Source organism: Corythoichthys intestinalis, chromosome 1, assembly GCF_030265065.1.
Source record: "Corythoichthys intestinalis isolate RoL2023-P3 chromosome 1, ASM3026506v1, whole genome shotgun sequence".
Taxonomy (NCBI): domain Eukaryota; kingdom Metazoa; phylum Chordata; class Actinopteri; order Syngnathiformes; family Syngnathidae; genus Corythoichthys; species Corythoichthys intestinalis.
This window is the reverse complement of record NC_080395.1, coordinates 64,388,298-64,408,840: the sequence shown is the minus strand read 5'-3', so window position 1 is coordinate 64,408,840 and position 20,543 is coordinate 64,388,298. Positions and strand designations below refer to the sequence as shown.

The 20,543-nt window shown below is 37.7% G+C and overlaps 1 protein-coding gene across 2 annotated transcripts in view; it reads left to right on the top strand.

Moving 5' to 3' along the window:
• Positions 1-20,543, top strand: part of lgr4 (leucine-rich repeat containing G protein-coupled receptor 4) — a 74,016-nt gene that overhangs the window by 32,479 nt on the left and 20,994 nt on the right. For both annotated transcript variants that reach the window (XM_057835610.1, XM_057835601.1), the window contains exons 3-6: positions 482-553; positions 10,822-10,893; positions 12,753-12,968; positions 14,563-14,634. In XM_057835610.1, coding sequence (XP_057691593.1) covers positions 482-553; positions 10,822-10,893; positions 12,753-12,968; positions 14,563-14,634 — 432 coding nt within the window. The remainder of the gene's footprint in view (positions 1-481; positions 554-10,821; positions 10,894-12,752; positions 12,969-14,562; positions 14,635-20,543) is intronic.

The window sequence follows — 20,543 nt, the reverse complement described above, 5'->3', positions numbered from 1 at the left end:
GTATACTTGAACTGTGTGTCCCAGTCAACCTTGTCCATGCAGACACAGTTTCAGAACAACTTCTATTGGCAGCAGGAAAGGGGGGTGTCCCTACACACTTTTATTAGGGTTTATGGGATAAGTTTGGAGGGGGGACTGTTTGGAAGAAATGAATGGCCACATTCACAAGCTGATATATATATTGGTTCCATTCTTCAAAAAATACTGTTGGTGCAAAATTAAGAGAGTAATTTGGAGAGGCGATATATGAAGATACTGTTGTTCTAATCTTGTTTGGGTGACAAAGTGACCCCAGCCCATGACAGACATGTCTTTGACACTTTTGCCCCCCCTGTTCAGTGTGATAAATTGAACACACTCTTAGGTGCTGACACAGTTTAAAGCTTCACTTTTTCCTCTGAAAGAAAGTGTGTTTGGCTTCATTTGCCTTTAATCTGTTGATTAATATTACAATTGATTTATATATATTTTTTTCTTGTAGGAGACTTGCAGGTAATGATTTATCCTTCATCCACCCTGAAGCCCTGTCTGGACTGCATCAACTCAAAGTCCTGTAAGCATCCACCCGCCATGCCGCCACTCCTGTCAACACTCTCATGTAGATACAAACCCACACAGTGACAGTGTGAAGTTTTCCACCCACAGGGTGGGGAGAAAAGTAAATATTTCGCTATGTTGTGGTGCAACTCTATGGAACTGTTAGTTGTTGATATCCCACAACATTAATACAGTGTTACCGGAATAGGCAAATGCTTTTTAAATATAAATAAAAATTATCCTAGACCCAATCACATTTTATTGCTAATTCACCTTTTTCTAAAATTAGGTCTGTGTATATCACATTTGTTGCACAGTGTCTTGCATATTGAAAGGCACACAATTTTATGTATGTGTACAAATTCCTATTGATATACAAGTAAACTTATTAGTTAGAACCCTAAAAGTAGTGGCTATAAAGTACTTGGAGTACATTGCGTCTTGTCACCACACCCATAAAAATAAATGATTAAATGTTCAAGGTACGAGGGGTATTCAAAAAGTAATGCACCCAACTTTATTATGTACAAACAAATTATAATAGCAACATGTATTATACATCAAAGGTACAAGTGTGAGGATTAGATTTTTACTTCTCCACATAGTCGCCACCTCTCTCAAGGTCTACAGTCCACCTATGAACGAGGGCATGTATACCAGTGTTGTAGAACTCCGCCGGTTGATCTCTAAACAAATTCTTGACAGCAGTTTTCACTTTGTCATTGCCATATGGGTTGCCCTGGAGTCTTTCTTTCATTGGACCAAAGAGGTGGTGGTCTGACGGTGCCAAATCAGGAGAATATGGCGGATGTGGTATCACAGTCCATCCAAACCGAGTGATGACCTCCATGGTCCTGATGGTTGTGTGAGGACGTGCATTGTCATGCTAGAGGAGCACATTTGCCATGTCCAAGTTAGGCCGAACACGTCAAATTCTTGTTTTGAGCTTCCTAAGAGTCTCAGTGTATGTCTCAGAGTTAATGGTTTCCCCCTTCGGTAAAAAATCCACAATGATTACACCTTGAGAATCCCAAATAACGGTGGCCATAATTTTGCCAGCTGATTTTTGAGCCTTGAACTTTTTGGGCTTATCGGCTATGCTTGCTTTACCCACCTCTTCCTGGTCTTCAGTACTGTTTTGAAATCGCAGCACCCATCTTTTTACAGTACTATAGTTTATGGTATCATCCTTGTAGACATTTTCCAGCCGGGGTTGAATCCTCAGAGGGGTTTCTCCCTCTGCAACAAGGAATTCGATTACAGCTCTTTGTTTCTACAGAGGTTGCGCTAGACTTTTTCGTTGTCTGTCATTTTGACTGACAGGGTCATAAAAATCCGGTCATAATCTATTTTTACCAGTCACTTAAATTATTAAAATGACTATATCTTGATGCATAATATAAAGTAACTAACATTAGTGCAGTCATGGATTACAGTAAGCAGGCCAGTGCTGTGTTTCCATATATATTATTATATTATGTATATACAGGATATATATATATTTTTTCCCCCCAAATGGGACCTTCCATGATCCTAATACATTTAATAATAATAAAATATTATATAATTCCATTATATATATATATATATATATATATATATTATTTATTTATTTATTTATTTAATGTATTATGATTACTAAATAAAAATGCACGGTGATACGACGCACATATAAAGGCAACTTCAATTTTTTTTTAAAAATCGTTAGAAAGTTGTATGGACTTACAATCCGCTAGCTTGTTGTTTCCTGTTGTCTTCCGAAATACACCTGGGTGACGGCGCGTCAAGTGTTCGTTCATAGCCGACGTGCTACCGTGGTATGCGAGCTCAGCTTAGCAAAAAGAGTACACACAGTGGTGACACCCTCCATATTTTCCTTGAAATACTTTCAGGCTCTGGCTAGTCTGGCCCGCTTTTTTGGCTTTATGCCGCTTTCACCGTGTTACCAATTCTGCCCTTCTTAGTAATTGGCGGTGTTTTCAACTGCTCGCCGCAGTGAGGAGTGAACCGGCGATTCACTTGATTCGTTGTCATCCTTCATCCTCCACTGCACCAGTCCCTCTTTTTTCACCTCTATTATCAACACCATCGTCGTTTTGGGGCTTTTTGAAGACACTCAGTTGCCTTGACATTTTTCCGAGTAAGGCCAACGACGTCATGCATCAAGAGAGACAATAGCTAATTAATATGCTCACTCGCCACCCTGTGGTCTGGGGTGTGAATTGCGACCTGTCAAAATGACGGATGGACTTCAGCTTTTTCCGTTACCGTTTTAAAAAACCGGTCAACGACGGAAAATATTCGGTTAACGCGACCCCTGGTTTCTGACGAGCTTCAAGAGGGGCAGTCATTTTGGAAGCTAGTTTAAGCTTTAAAAATCTGAAAAGAAGAAAAACACATATAGCATTTGCAAGAAGGTTTGTCCTATCATGTTTGTGCTAAATATAAACAAGTTAGGTAAAATCCTGTACGAGCAATGCACTTGAGTGCATTACTTTTTGAATGCCCCTCATAGTTCTGTGCGGCATGGACAGTATTTTATTTCCCTTTGCGATATAATTAAATTTATATCCCGATGTCGTATTTTTTCATATAGTAAATGACAATTTTTCTTTTCCCTATCCCTTTTTATATATATGTATTTAAAAAAAAACTCGGGAAACATAGGATTATAAAAAAATAATAGATTAATAATTTTAAAAATAATGATGATATCCAGTGATCAAATGCCAAAATATTTGGTAATACAACCAGTTTTCAAGGAATGCCAAAGTCGGTAACCGGAAATGACGTGTTTTTTGCGTACAGCACCCTCATTCGTGCGGTTTTACCATTGTCACAGCCATCGTTTTACTTGTTTTTTTCCTACGCAAGTTAATCGTTTTATAGGAACAATGGTAAAAAAGTGTTAGGTTGCTCCAACCCGAACACAGTGGATATACTAAGCCTCAATAAATGAGTATTGGGGAAAAAAAGTGCACCAGTAAAATTGGACCTGCGATTGTTATTTTCATAGGAGAAATTATTTGTTTTTGAATCGCTATGCTTGCTATCGTGTAGAGTCGAGAGGTATAAAATGTTACATATTTACAATTTTTTAGGCTTCTGAGATAGGATGGAAATGGAGTGAAAGCTAATTGTTCCCTGTCGTTACTTTCTCCGTGTGATGGGGACTTTTCCTTGGGTTCAAACCGGAATGTTCTTCCTCCACTTCATTGTCTGACCCACTTTCAATTTTGAATTCCGTTTCGTCGCACAATAAAGTAAACGAGTCTCAACTATGACTACTCTTAGAGGTCTGCGAAATTTCCGATTCTTAGATTATTCGCGATTCGGCCGTGGAAGATTCGAGACCGATTCACAAACATCCAAATTCCGATTATTGAAATATGTCAAGTAAAGCGGAAGTAAAACACACTCAGCGCGCCGCGCGGTCTTCGAGACACAATGAGCAACGGAGCGAGAGTAGCTAAACATCATGCTTGTCATTACCCGGCCCCTCGGGTAATGCCAATGCTCAACTCACGGCTCTAGCTCAACTCATGCCGCGAGATAAAAATACAATAATACCTGACTTCTGCCGACAGCCGCCACAAACTACGTCCATATCATGTTACGGTAGATATCATATTTATATAGGAATAGATGCAAAATAGACTCGGTGGCGTTAGCAGCACATGTACAGAAAGCTAGATGCGGGCGTTAGTAAACGGCCGCCATCTTAAAGCAGTAGACTTCTCTGCAAGGCTGTTGTAGTGAACCTTCCAAGCGAACCTAATTAACTTTTTATCTAAAATACTCCTAAATCGGTAAAATATTGACTAGAATCTATCTTTAAAATAGTTTTAAAACTTTCACATGTCAAAAGTAGACAAAAGGGAAATTATGAAATAACGGGAGCAATTTTAATAACTTTAACGGTTGATTCACAACATTAAATTAATTGAATGTAGCTGATACAGAATGGGGATTTGAGTATATTATTTATTGTTTTTAACGGTTAACTTGATACTGAAATAATCGTTTATTTAAGCCTGCAAGGCTTTTTACAGTTTTTGTAACTAATGTACAAAACATTAAAAGCAGCTAATAGCGGGGAGGGGGGGGGTCATCAATAATCAATTTATAATTGAATCGTAGCCTCTGAATCGTAATCGTAATCGAATCGTTAGGTGCCCAAAGATTCCCACCTCTAACTACTCTTATCACTAACTCATGTTCCACAGAATTCTTCCCTTTTGCTACGTCAACGGCATCTCATTAAATGTCCTATATGCCGTTTGTCACTTTTTTACTTGCAACTACAATCTAGAGCGTAACTGCAGCCTCTGTGTTAAGTTTTGCATGGCACGCATGCTTGTACGAGTATTACTGTAGTTGGGACTGTGCTGGAATACGGTCTCTTTTTAAGGTCTGCAGAATCAATGGTAAATTGTGGACAGCTATGCTTGTGCAGTTTTTTTGCCAATTGGAGACTAGGCGGAGGCTGCGTGAAACAGTGCTGCTGCTGTGGAGACGTGCGTAGATGTGGAGTGTCGGCCCGAACACTATTGAATGGAAGAAAAATGGCTTTTTGGGGCATTCTCTGTTAAAATGTCAGGGCTCTGTGTACTCATACGAGAATTGGTTGGGCATGCATGGAGGAGAAAAGTATTTTACATTGATACTGTAGATTCCATATATAGGCTGTATTGGCTGAGCCAAAATTGTGTTGGTTCGTTCCACTGAAATGGATCTACATGACCTCTGCATTGTAATTTACATACGTTGCTAATTACTACCAAAAAAAAAGTTCTACTCACGGTTTCCAGTCATTTTTTAGTAATTAGCGTTTTCGTGTCGGTCTTTTTTTCCCCCGTGGCGCAGTGATATTGATACGGCGGAGTCGTATCGTCAGTGTGTGAAGCCATTTTAGGTCACGTGCACCAATAGGAGACGAGGACTGTTGCTATGCGCTTCTAAAACAAACAATATGGCGGCGACCGTGTCAAGCTACGACACGAGCGAAGATGAACCAAAGATAAGAAAACCGCATTCGGAATTTTGTCAAAAGGCATCGAAACGATGCTATATGCATCTCTCAACTGTCCAAGGTCGAAAAAGGGCAGGAATTTGGAAAAAACGTGCAGAGCCCGCGTGGTTGCGTCAGACAATGGCTTTCTCCCCAGGCTCCGTCGAGGGATCTTACTGAAAATGCGTCGACTGGGATTTTTAACCACATTCACTACAGGTAAGCCACACGCACGCCTTTACTACAAGGTTAATTGTTATTAACTTATGCTCAAAAAATTCTTATTTAAACTAGTGTTGTAACGATACCATTTTTAAGCCCAGATATCAATACCACTTTGTTATAAAATGTATATAGGGTACAGTGTGTCGAAAGTGAATCCAGTAGAACTTTTTATTGCATACCAATTATGGGTGACAATGGAACATCAAGCTGTAGTCAATAAAAGCCCTGATACTGACGTGGCAGTGATTGCTGTAAGTCTGCAGATAGATTTACAGTGTAAATTGCATTTTTTCACAGGAGGAGGCAACAGAACGAGGACTGACGTCTCTAAGGTCTCTGCAGCTCCTGGCACTAGTGTGTGTTCAGCACTATTTGGCATCCATACATTCACGGGTTGTGACTCTGCTTGTGCCTTTCATGGCAAAGGCAAAAAAACCTTTTCTTTTGCACGTCATAAAAAAGAATGCCTGACTGGGTTTGCAAAGCTGGGCAGCAGTTTTAAACTTGACCTACAAACATTTAACACGTTGTGTAAATACGTGTGCCACCTGTTTGGCCAGTCATGTGCCAAAAATGATGCCAAATGCAGATCTTTCTGTATGGCCTCGTCAGTCTTGCCAGAACATTCTATTCCCCCCAAAACTGATGCTCTGTACCAACATTGCAGGACAGCAAACTATCAAGCAGCAAGTATGAAACGTTGTCTGACAGTTAAAATGTGTGCCCCTTCACCCATTGAGAATGGGTGGGACATTGAGGATGGGCAGTTGGCAGTGACATGGATGACTAAAAATCCTGCCCCTGATACTGTTTTGCAAGTAGTCAACTGTAGTTGAAAGGCAACCAATTGTGACATGGGAAGATGTTCCTGTATGTCTGCAAAACTTTCTTGTACTGATTTATATCGGTGCCAAGCATGTGAGAATGTTTCCAAAGAAACAGAAGACACTTGGATGGGATGATGACTTTGAGTAAAGCGATTTTGAGGAGTAATGTTGTCATGTACAGTTTTACTATTCTTTTATTTCAATTTTTTTTTTAATTCGTTTTTCAATATTTTTATGTGTAATAATGTGTATTTTTGTAGTATGAGACACTTCCATGTTTAAATAAATGTGTACCAACAGTACCATACTTGAATGATTCCAACCTTTTGTGTATATACAGTGTGATTAAAAAAGGCTGTGCCAAAATAAAAATGCCATGTCAAAAACGAAAAACATAAAAAAAAAAAAAAAAAAACTACCTTGGACAGATGTAGGAAGTAACTAAGTTTAATTTCATGTTTTCATAGTACTCAAATATGGCCATCACCAGCAGCATGGACAACATCAAGTTGACATGAGAATTCCTCCCTCCCGCGTTGATTGCATCTGTTATGTAATCTTTCATGTCATCAATATTTGCTGGAAGTGGTGGAACATACACTTCGTGTATCACATACGTTATGTGCCATAAAGATGGATAACGAACTTTGTCTTTAACATACCAACACGTCCAGCAAGTACTGATGATGTGAAATATCGAACAACAGTTGCAATCAAGACAATAACTGCGACATGCACACGTTTGAGAGGAATTCTCATCGTGGCTTGATTTTGTCCGTGCTGCTGGGTGTGCTCACATTTGAGCACTTGTGAAACATGAAATAAAACTTGGAAGTTATCTTCAACACGTGTCCATCACTTCTTTTGTGATGTCTTTCATTTTTTAAGTATCACCTTATGATTTTGGCACATTATATTTTTGATCATCCTGTAATTTTTTTGTCTTATTCCATTTTTGCCATGATTCACATTTAGGAGGGTGTGGTAGCAATTGGGTTGATTTTCAGCTATTTATGATCATGGCGTGCATTTTTTATTTTATATATTTCATTGCATAGTAGGTTGTGATATTTTTAATATGACACATAAGCCTTTAGCTTAATTCAATTTATATTTCATTGTGCTGGGTGCAAATCATTAATGTTGAAGTGTTTCCTTCAAGAAATTAGCTACATTTCTCATTCTGAATTCACCTATGTGTATACTAAGGCACCAATACTTGTTTCAAATGTTTGGTAGATGTGTTTATGACATTTGATAAAGATTTTGTGTTGCCAGAATTAATATAACACTTAAAACAAGCAAAAACAGCAACACTAGATCTGTATTTTTGTGTATTCACATCAAGATACATTTCTGGCTGGTGACTAAGTTAGGAGGGTATTGGCTTTGAAAAAATCCATTTTCAAGCACTTTTTCCATGGTCCCAATAAAGCCATATTTCCACAAGCTTGTCCATTCGCAGCACTTCCTGGTCAACTCTAATCTTTTAATGGACGACGGTCTCACAGAAGAAGTTGTAGCTGTCAGTGAAGGGTGTTTCAGTTCTGAAAAACACGCACACACACATAAACCATGTGAGAACTGTTTCATCCATATCATATTTACATAATCTTCCAATCCAAATTATATAGGCTTGTCTATTCTGCCATTTTTTCCTGAATAAAATTATCAAATAGGTTTTTGGAACTACGGTTAAACAGACTAAATACTATGTTATTTGTCAATCTAAACTTTGTGCTCAAAGTTAACAATCTAACATCATAATAATGACCGCTACAGCCCAGAACTCACATTGCAAGTCTTAACTTCATATGTGATCTGACCAGAAGCCCACAACTCCCATAGTTATTCACAACAAAAGGCGTGTGTGTGGCTTACCTGTAGTCAATGTCGTTAAAAATCCCAGTCGACGCATTTTCAGCAAGTCCTTCGGCGGAGCCTGGAGAGAAAGCCATTGTCTGACGCAACCACGCGGGCTCTGCACGTTTTTTCCAAATTCCTGCCCTTTTTCGCCCTTGGACAGTTGAGAGATGCATATAGCATCGTTTCGATGCCTTTTGACAAAATTCCAAATGCGGTTTTCTTATCTTTGGTTCATCATCGCTCGTGTCGTAGCTTGACACGGTCGCCGCCATATTGTTTGTTTTAGAAGCGCATAGCAACAGTCCTCGTCTCCTATTGGTGCACGTGACCTAAAATGGCTTCACACACTGACGATACGACTCCGCCGTATCAATATCACTGCGCCACGGGGGGAAAAAAGACCGACACGAAAACGCTAATTACTAAAAAATGACTGGAAACCGTGAGTAGAACTTTTTTTTTGGTAGTAATTAGCAACGTATGTAAATTACAATGCAGAGGTCATGTAGATCCATTTCAGTGGAACGAAATCCATTTTCTAAGCACTTTTTCCATGGTGCCAATACAGCCTAATAGTTTCTTTAATTATTCATGAGGTGTCAACTATGCCTAGGCAAACCGTTACAAAAATTATTTTTATTACACAATTTTTATTCTTATGGATCTGTGTAAGTTTTTATAATTGATTTTTGAATTCATTTTGAGAAGATTCAATCATTTAACTGGAGTGGAAAATATGGTAGCATTGGGACTTGAAGAGAAAGGATTAGAAAGAGAATCGTGTAGTTAATAAATGAAGCATATGGATGTGTGTTAAGTAGTAATTAATGTGATAAAAGACTTTTTCCTGAGAATTCACCACCATGTGAACACAACAGGTGGCCCAGCAGGATGACTGGCCTGACCTAACTAAACTGTCAACTCTTGGTGGTGAATAACTCGTATGTTAAGAATACAGCTGGCGCTGATAACTGATGCAAATTTAATTGCTGCAGGACACATCGATCATTGACACATAGAAAGCCCGATTGGCTATTCACAGTGGGTTCAGCTTTTGGACTCTGTGTATACTGTATATAAAACTAAGCAGTTGAAAAGTAACTGCAGGATATCCCCAGTAGGACTAAGGGAAATCTAATATCTAAAAAAAAAATAATAACAATGTCAGTGTTGTTGTTGTAGCCCTTTTAATTTTGGTCTTGGTCTTTTGAACGATAATGCTTATGACATAGCTACTTAATACTAAGTCTTGCTCCTACTTCAGTCATATCAAAATTTCTGTCTTTTAGTTTTTTTTTTTACGAAAACATAAGACTAATTTTGTTAAGGTTTAGTCGATGTTTACTAAAATTGTTTTCATCTGTAACATTAACAATAAATACTCCACACATAAATAAAGGTTTCCAACTATTTCAAATGAACATTAACGGACAAGCACATATTGTAGCATCTCCAAGATGAACGCCAAAAAAGTAGTAGAGTTTGAGAGGACGCTCGCCATTAGTATTAGCCTAATGCTAGCGCAAATACTGTGCTATGAGTTACATTTAGTATGTAATGAATGATCACTTAGCACAGACATTTAAAGGCTAAAGCAACTTTGCATATTCTCTCTGGCCAAGATAAGAAAACAAATCTTACTGTGTTTACAAGCCTGGAGACTGGAGATGGAACTGCTACAATGTAGGCTAACTAAGCATACGCTTATAATGTTACACATTGTGAACAAGTGTTGGAAACTATTGTGCATTTTCGTGTCATTCAACACGTTTTAGCTCTTTATCTTCTCGTCACAAAAAAATTGTCCATTGACGAAATATTTTTGTTATCGTTATTGTTAAAGAAAAAGAAAAAAAACGCTGCAATGCATACAATAAGGGGGTTGCATCGTTCTGTGTAGGGATTTTCGAGCCGATCACGTCACCGGAAATCGGGCCTTTTTTCAGAGGATCGGAAAAGGATTGTGTTTTTAATTAAAATAAAAAAAAAATATATATATATATATATATATATATATATATATATATATAATAGAATTTTTTTTTTCAAGGTTTCAAAAGTAGGAACAAATCCAGAAACATAATGGCATTGACAAAAGAAACAAAAATATATACATTTTATACTCTGCAACATTCCCGGAAAATGTCGAAGAAGCAAGCACAGTAATGTAAACAGTACCTTACTGTAACATGGTTGGAACTTTTGTTCCCCCCCCAAAAAAAAACTCGAGTGCAAAGATATTTGATCGGGAGATCCCTAGTTGTGTGTTTTTGTCTTGTTTTAATACATAAAATATTGCACTTGGTTTAATTGTGAGTTTGATCTGAAAACATTTGATATGCTTTTCATTATCAGGATGCTCCAGAACAATCAACTTAAGACTGTACCAAGCGCTGCTCTGAAGAACCTTCATTTTCTCCAGTCTCTGTGAGTTTCCAAAACCTCTTAATTACTGTGGACGTACTTAAACACAATATTAATGGTGTTGATAGTTGTTAGTTATGTTGAATCTTTTTTTCTCCTTTTTCGTTTATTAAGGTAATATCCTTAACTTGCCCTCAAAATAAAATACATTTTCTTGGGGTTAGGTATTGTTGAATACATTTCCGGAAGTGTCAGATATTTACAGTAGGGCTGCAGCTATCAAATATTTTAGTAATCGAGTAATCGACTGAAAATTCTATTGATTTCTCGAGTAATCGGATAAAAAAATTTTTTTTTTTAGGTAAAGAGCAATTATAAACAAACATGTGGAAAAAAAGACATTTAATCCAATATTGAACCATTTTCAGTCAATCAATGTCTTTATTTTCGATGTACATTGTTGGAAACGGCCAACAGTTGCATCTCAAATGTGATTAGAAAAAAAAAAAAATCACTGCTTTCACTCAAAAAACTTCTAGATCTTATAAAAAAAAAACATATTTCTTACCTTAAAATGTCATTACGCTTGATAACACACATCACTTGAAAGTTACGTGTTTTTCCCACGTGTTTCATTTTAATTTCCATTTGTGTCGAGCTATTTTTAAGTTCTAGTTAAGTTTTAAGTTAGTCTAAACTGTAAGTAGTGATAGGATTTTGAGTTTTTGCAGTGTTCAAAATAAATGTATGATACCTGCTGTATTAGAGCACATTAGGGACCAGTGCTACTTGGTGCTTATGGTGTGTAATTCCAAGTAACCTTTGTGTTCATTTGTTTGAAATTGTCAACCCTTAGCCAATTAGCTTCTTTTTAACAAGGTTTATGTATTAATGTGCTTATTTATGTTTACGTATCGACTTCATTTTTGCTTATGCCCCACACAATATGTGTTTGTCCCGTTCTGAATTTGACAATGATAAATGGGCAGAAAGGCTCCATGACAAACGTGCTGAAAGTCAAATTTTAAATCTAATAAGACTCCTCTAAACCACCCCCTTGTCATATGTTTCTCTTTCATTCTTTTAATATTACAGATGGCTGTCCGTGGTTAGGGTTAGGGTCTATTGCTGAAGTAATATTTTGTTGCGGAGCCAGGACTCACTTTGTATAAGGCCCCAAAGAGCAAAATGTCAATCAAGAATGTTTTTCTTCTAGCCCAGACACTTGAGGAATTTTGAGGGAGGGCGATAGACACAGTGTGGGAGTAGAGTGGGAGAAAATAGTTTGGTGACAGTGTGAAAAACACTTAAATATTCAATACAAGAACATTTCTTTTGGAAATCTCAAATTCCAAATTTGACCCCACTTCTATAAGAAGAACCTAAGTAAGAGTAAAACTAAATCTAAGTAAAATGTATTATTTTGGTTGTGAAATGAAAGTAAATCTAAATATGACATCTAAATCAAGAAATACAATGTTATACAAATCTATGTATATTTGTTTGATTGTAATATATTGTTACAATTTTTTAAATTGGTTTTTGATATTTATTTTAGTTTATATATTATATTTTACATCTGATAAGATTCTGCATACTCCTACAATCATGATGAGGAAATGATTTTGCAAATTACCAATGTTTTAGGGCAACTATGGCATGAACCTTACATTGATTTGTTTAATAATTACGTTAATCTCTACTTAGACCAACGTGACATTGATATTAAGGGGAAACATAGTACAGTAATTAGTGGGAATATTTACTTTATATAATTCTTTGTGCATATTTCTAAATGCATGTTTAATGAAGTTAACAAGCATTCTTACGTATATATTGGTTAGCCGTAACATAAGCCTTCTATGTGAAAAATTAGGATTCTAATGCTTAAACCACCCCCCACCCCACCCCATGTTCTCTAGTCGACTAGATGCAAACCACATTACTACAGTTCCAGATGACAGTTTTGAGGGTCTTCAGCAACTGCGACATCTATGGTTGGATGACAACAACCTTACAGAGGTCCCAATTGGTTCATTACAGCACCAAGCAAATCTACAAGCACTGACGTTGGCACTCAACCGCATCTTGTACATACCAGACAACGCCTTTGCAAACCTCACCAGCCTAGTTGTACTGTAAGTTTTATCATTCTACTGGTATTTTCATTTAGTTGTGGTTTTCATTTATAATATGCACAAAAAATATTTTGATCATTTTAGCTCTCCTGTGTTCATGATTCTCTGTAATTAATACATTCACCACTTGCTTGCTCTTGGTCAAACAATGAAACCCTTTCAAATGATAGCCAAACACTTTTTTTTATTTCATTATTTTAATTATTGACTCTCAAGTAAAAATATAAAACTAAAAAAAAAAAAAAATCAATAATCTTCTATTATAATAATATCCTATAACCCTAATGAGCACAAGCAGTACACAAAATGTATGAATGGAGCAATTGAAAAATTGTGTGACGCATAACCATTTACAGAAATATATATACCGCCCTCCACCCCCCAATTTTCCCTTGCAGAACAACGAAACTTCCCAGTCAATAGCTGCTAATACAGATACAACAGGACCAACCTGTTTGTGTACTAAAAAGTAATTAAGGAGACAGACTTGAGAACATTCTCTGCTTTTCTAAAATGACCTGAGGCAGTTGTAGCATGCATGCCTTTCAGTTAAAATGGAAAACAATATAGTACCATCGCAAAAAGTTTGTAAGCGAGTGTTCAGGGTTTCCACCGGGAAAACGTGTAAAGCCTGGTATTAGAGAAGGCCAACCATACATTTTTATTTATGTATTTTATTTATCTTTGTGGGAGGGGGTGTAAATGAATAAAAATAGAAATGTCAAGTTGGCAGAAACTTAAAAGTTTTGACTTGCGTGTTAATGTAAACAATTACAGTATTTTCCGCACTATATGGCGCACCTAAAAACCTTAAATTTTGTCAAAAGCCAACAGTGCACCTTATTATCTGGTGCGCGTTTTATATGAATCAATATTGAGACACAACAGGTCTCACAGCAACTCTGAGCACAGCTCCATCTAATGGATGCACAACGTAACCCAAGCCTCTACTATAGCGTCTATTCAATGCACCTTATAATGCGGTGCAACTTATATATGAGAAAAGTTTTAAAATAGGCCATTCATTGAAGGTGCGCCTTATAGTGCGGAAAATACGGTACTCACCAAAATGCACAGTCCTAAAAATAAGTTTTTAAAAACAATAAAAACAAAATTCTGTGCAATGACAGAGAGTTGGGACAGGTTTCTTCATATTGACCTTGACATGTCACCATTGTGCTTTTAAGCTTATCACCAGACAAATGAATTATGTATACGTATTTCTTTTGTAGCACTAGTTTAGCCTGGCGGAGGGCAAGAAGAGCCTGTCACCCGACAGGCTTATTAAGCACTGGAGGAAACCCAAAATGTTCTTCCAGCCCATTCAAATCCAGGGAAGCTTTTAAAATATTGAACACATTTATAATGCTAATTTTAAAATTTAATGTACACGTAATGGAAACTGACAAAGTCACAGTGAGTGGTAAATATTGGTACTGTATAAACTGAAAGCAGATTTTCAGAAAATCCTTAGACAAAAAAAAAAAACTGCATCCTCATGGCTGGTAAGGAACATCTATAATATGTATGGCGTGTCAAGGTCTGTTTTTCAAGTTCTTAAAACTTTTTTATTTTTTCCCTTATTTTTATTCAGGCATCTTCACAATAACAGAATTACAGAGATTGGCAACAAATGCTTCACCGGTCTTATGAACCTGGAAACACTGTAAGTTATGAGTTCTTGTGTATGCGAGTGATTGGGGCTTTGTGCCTGTATGGGTGTGCGCACGTGTTGACAACTACCCTCACCACACCCCACCTTTGCTGTGGTTGTCCAGACATCATTGTCCCCACTTCCTCTTGTAATTCCTTAAAAGATAAATAGAGCAAAGTGCAAGATTCTTATCAAATCAGCCCTCCCACTGTTTGCTTCTTCCTGTCACACTATCATGGAAAATCCTTTAGTGACCTCAACAGCCACCCAACCACAATGGTTAATTCTTTTTTTTTTTTTTTTTTTTTCTTTTCTTGAACAAATATGTCAGGATGCTTTTCTAGGATGGATCTCGGTTTTTAATGCATTTTCATACACATCAGCGCACTACGGAATTATTTTTGCCTAGAGGTGCACGATAATTATCAGTCCGATGATTATCGGTCCGATAATGGGAATTATGACGTCATCACAATAAATCCAATAACATTATCAGTAGGCCCATTATATAATATTTTTGGCTCGGTGTCGGTGGATTGGGATGTGTGTGTTTGAGTTGTTTCGTGGACGAAGACCACAAAGGTCTCCTCTCCTCTTGCACCAAATATTTTTTTCTGCTGACAAAGCTCAATACCTGATGGGTTAATGTTTGTTTTAGTTCAGTGCGCATTGTTCAGGGGAACACATCATCAATGATATTGAGTAATTGATTGTGATTGACTTAAATTTTATTTATTTGAAAAAATAAATATGGGCACTTTATTTGAAGTCAAAACTGTTCATGTTTTTGTTTTGTTCATAATAATGTTCATGTCATCATGAAAATTCTGGTTAGGTCAAAGGCAAGTCTATGCTGAATCCACCACTAGTATTTTTGGCGTACACGTGTTCAAAAACCCTTGTAAATATACATTTAAAAATTATATATGTAGATTATCGGTTATCGTATCGGAATTGGCCTTGAGGAGCAGGAAGTTATCGATATCGGTTTCAAACAATGGATATCGTGCACCCCTATCTTTGCCTCAAGTCAGTCTTTACGGTGTCAACAGTTGCAACTGTGACATTTTTCCAGTTATTGCTGCTAGTGGTTCAAGAATAACATGGGAATTTGTTGTACGCATTACTTCAGATTGGTCATCGCAAAGCCTACAACTTTTAGCTTTTTTCCAGGTGCTACTTTAGTCTAGCCTAGCCAGCTAACCTGACATTTACCATGTACAAGATACATTGTGAGGCAGTCTTGCCTTCTGTGATTTCAATTGGATTTCCACTCGGGTCCAATCTGGACCAACAAATCACAACACGTGATGCGTCTTGAAGGGGGGCAACAGCCAATCTTTTTTACACTCTTAGGAGTCTTGGAACATGTTTTGTTTTCTCTTTTATTTCATTTTTTTTTTCTTCGTATATCCGACATAAGAGACTGTTGTAGGGGACACGATGGCACTCTTTTCAGCATCCTGCTATTGGTTGTATAATATAAAGTCCCATTTGAAGTGTGAAAGACCTCCAAACGGTGAACATACTCTGTCTTCCAGTCAGACCAAGTCAAGGGCAGACCTAATGTTGCAAATATTTCAAACAGACTTTTAGCACTTTTTGTCTTTTCAAAAACAAGTGCTGTACACATCAATACACCATGTACTCTTAGATTTATCCGACAAAATAGCATTTAACGTTCACAGGTGCGCTCATTCAATCGGCTTGAAGCCACCATAATTGTGAACTTCAAATATACTACAAGTCCAACCGACAGCATGAGTTGTGAGTTACATTGCCTTTGTGTCACATCCGTGCTTCTGTGATTATTTCAATCTTTGCCTGTTTGCCTCATTTCTAGTAGGGTTGTCCCAAACGATTTTCTCCTGATTAGTCTGCCGACATTTTTTACGATTAGTCAACTAGTCTAATTAAATTTTTTTTAAACGAATCTTGCAATTAAATTTTTGCTGACAATTATTAATTCAAAAAACATTTTGGAACACTCAAATTCTTTATTAAAGTACAAATAAACACATAGACAACAATAATACATCACAAATAAACATGTGAGGTCAAATGCTGATGGCATTAAGTAATGCAAAACAATGGAATGTAAACTGATTCAGAACATTGTGACTTTTCCAACAGGATTCAAAACGGTTCTTACTTTCTCTTTTTGTGGTATGTCTATATTGTTTGTAGAGTGAGCACCGGCAGAATAGATGAATAAATGTCACGCATCACTAAAGTACGTGAAAAAAACGTAATGATTAGGGATGGGAATCGAAATCCGATTCCAATTCCGAACCGGTTCCGAGTGTTTCGAGGCCTCGACATCACAATGAAAAAGCCGTAACGATCCCTTTAACGATCCCTAAAGACACATATTGCGTCGTGATGTGTCTTGTTGTTCAGACGCATCAAACTAGCATGGCGCCAAGAACTACTCGCTCCAAAGTTTGGCTACACTTCACTAGGAAAAAGGGTGAAAATGAAAGGTTACGATAGTTTAGCACGAGCATTGCCGCCGTAAATATCAGGCATGAAAATCTCTCACCTTTCGGCGAAATTCGCCGTTTTGAAGTCAAAAAGGGCGACCTACGTGAATTGCGTAGATCCGAGGAGAAATTCTTTTTTTTTTGGGGGGGGGGGGGGGGGTCCGGGAGGTTTTATTTAATTATTATCATCATGTGATTAACTTCGTACGTAAACTGAGCACTTAAGAACACAGTCAGCAAATCCTTCTAGATGCTTCGCTGACGAGAACCAATCATCTGCCCAAGCTGCGTTCCATTATTCCAAACGCGCGCACTCCTTACGCGTGTACATGGAGTGCTTGGAGAGCCTTCGGTTGCATTGCAAAGCTGCGAAAACAAAAAGCAGGCCTTATCCACATCGGGGCAGACCAGAGCGCAGCATACACACTTGCCTGTATTTGCCAGCAGATTGAATTTGGTGAGTAATGGTTTCAATCGTTTTCACGTTTTGCGATATAAAAAAGTTACTGCCATTCGTTGCAGCTTGCGTTGAACACTGCCAGAGCTAGCCAAATCTCCCATGAAAAAAAATAGCTCCCGTTAAATTGGCGTCAAGCTTGTGTATTTAGCGGTAATATAAACGAAGAAACACACTGTTGAGTCAAATTAAGCGGCATTCTCTCAGATGGAGGGGGCGCCTCACATCGCTCCCGTCGTCCGCCGGAGACGCGTTATTTTCGGCTTGGATTTGAGCTGACGGCCGGTGTCGGCACAACAGCGGCCCGACGAGTGGTGGGAATGAGTCCTGCTTGTTAAAGCTTTTCAGAAATACAGGGATCCCTCGTTTTTCGCGGTTAATGGGGACCAGAACCCGCCGCAATAAGTGAAAACCGCGAAGTAGCGCCCCAACCCCCCCCCCCCCCCCCCCCCCCATTTTTTTGTGCGTGTTCAATGCATTTATTCAGATTTTACATTGGAAAAAAGATACATATATATAAGACATGTTTTTTCACTTTTTTCACCAAAGTATCATTTATAAATGGTTTTCAAGCACTTCAAAATGTAAGAATTATGATAAGTTTTAAACATGTTACTGCCCCACCGAATTATTTTTAAACAAGAATAAAGTAGTTAGAAAATGCTTGGCTTTATTAAAAGCTTCATAGTGAGTCTACTCAAACCCTCTCAGGCTTTGGTAAACGGTGATTGGCACATGTGCAAAGTTTTTCTTTTTATATATATTTTTTTGTTTGAAGCAACTTATTTGATTGAATAATAAAGACACAAATGTCCTAGCCAAAATGTGGCCCAAACGCAAAACATTACTTAAATGGAAAAATTTGTTTCAATCAAGAAAAATAGTTTTCAAATGCTTTTTTTGTCTCAAATTTATTATTGCAATCAAAAACATTTTTTTTATTGAAGCTACTTTTTGGGATTAAAAGTATATACTGTATTTTGATTGAAGCAACTTTGTTTTTGATAGAAGTAACTTTGTTTTTTGATTGAATAATAAAAACACAAATCTAACTCCATCGTTATTGAGTGAGAAAGAAATTAAGAAAGCTTTAAAACTAAAAGCCACCGGCGAGTCTGTTTTTTTAAATATTTATATTTCATTACATAGACATGCGTCGTAGGGAAGGGAGATTGAGGGATAGAAAAAAGGAGTTAGATGAGGCAGCTAAAGGCAGTGGATACCTCATCAGCTGGGTGAATAGCAGACCTGGTAAGAACAAGTTTGCAAGGATAGTCGGGTATTAAATCCAATTATAAACACAATTACAATGTTATTTTTCTATAAGATTTTTATGTCATTGCTTTATTAATCATTAGATGCTAGAGTTGTTAAGTATGGATAATAATGAAACAATAGTTTTAAGAAAACTGTGCTGTTGGTGGCTCAGTGACCATCTGATGTGGTTTGTTCTCAGATGAACAAGTTGAGGAAGGAAGTTTTGATGCAGAGGTTGAAGGAAGAAAAGAGGCAGACTGACTGAGTCACAGCCAGAAAGTGTTGATGGCAGTTTTGATTTCTATTCACTGTTGCCCCCTCCCAATTAAAGTATGTCACAGTCGCAGCCAATTATTATCTAAAGCTGGTTAAAATTGAAGTTCTGTTGTTTTAAGGTGTATTAAATACTTGTTCATGTGCCCCTTTTGATCTACGAGCACCCACCCCTCCACCGGTCTCTGCATGGCCCTGCTGAAACACAGTGTGGGTCGACAGAGCTCAATATTTTGTTGGGGTGTACAATACAGTGTACTGGAATATATTTCCTCCACACCCTTCTCAACTTTTTAACCCCTGACCCATTTTCATGCCTGATATAACAATGACAGCACGTAGGTTCGAACGCTCGAAAGTGTGTCTTCACTTCACGAGGAAAAATTACAACAAAGCGACTTGCAGTCATTGCAAGGTGGAGATAACTGCATCGGGAGGGAATAGACTGAACTGTCCACTCCTCACCGAGACGCTAAGGCTCAGTCCTGGCTATACAGCTAGCTAAACTCCCAAATGACGATGCAGAAGACGTTGGTATAATTTGCTGACTTTATTCAACCATCACTTGAAACTAAAAATAGAAATGAAACAAATCAATTCCGTCCCCAATAACAAACAGGTTTGCATCAACGTAAATCAGCAATGATTAGCTGCTAACAGTAATAACAAACAGTTAGCATGCCTTCGCTAGCATTAGCACATCATTTAAACCACTACACAACTGGATTTAAGTATCCGATCGCGAGTGGAAACACACAACAACAACACAGAAGATGATACATACAGGCGTTGCCTCTGTAGATATTTTACAAACATTAACAAAGAACGCAGGCTCGTGGCAGTGTTTCCCTTTCTCACTAACTCGCTCACTCGCTTGGATGCGGCATTTCTTCTTCTTCGCGTGTAAGCGCGTTCGTCTTCGCGTGAGGAAGCGCAAGGGCGCCACCACTTGGGCGTGAAAGCACCATAAAAACTAAAAGGCATGCATTTCGATATACTGGTAAATAAAAACAGGGGTCCCCAAACTACGGCCCGCGGCTCCATATTTGGTCCGGCCCCCTGAACAATTCCAGAGAGCATTTTGAATTTTTTTTTTTGTGTTTTGCTCCCTCAATAGTATTATTTATTTCCTGGCCTTTTTCAGTGAATAACTCAGAGAGGTTTTTTTTATTATTATTATCTATTTATTTAACAGTGCTATTATTATTTATTATTATCATATTATATTATTATTTTTATTTTATTTACTTTTGTTCTGTGAAGAATCCACAGAGGGTTATTTGATTGTGGCTTTCTGAAAAACAATATTTTTTTTACATTTACGCACTCCTACAATCGTCACACTTTTTCTGTTACAAACTGACCCCAGCCTCTCATCAGAGAAGGGAAAAGTTATGTGGCCCTCACAGGAAAAAGTTTGGGGACTCCTACTTTAACACATATTGCCAAAG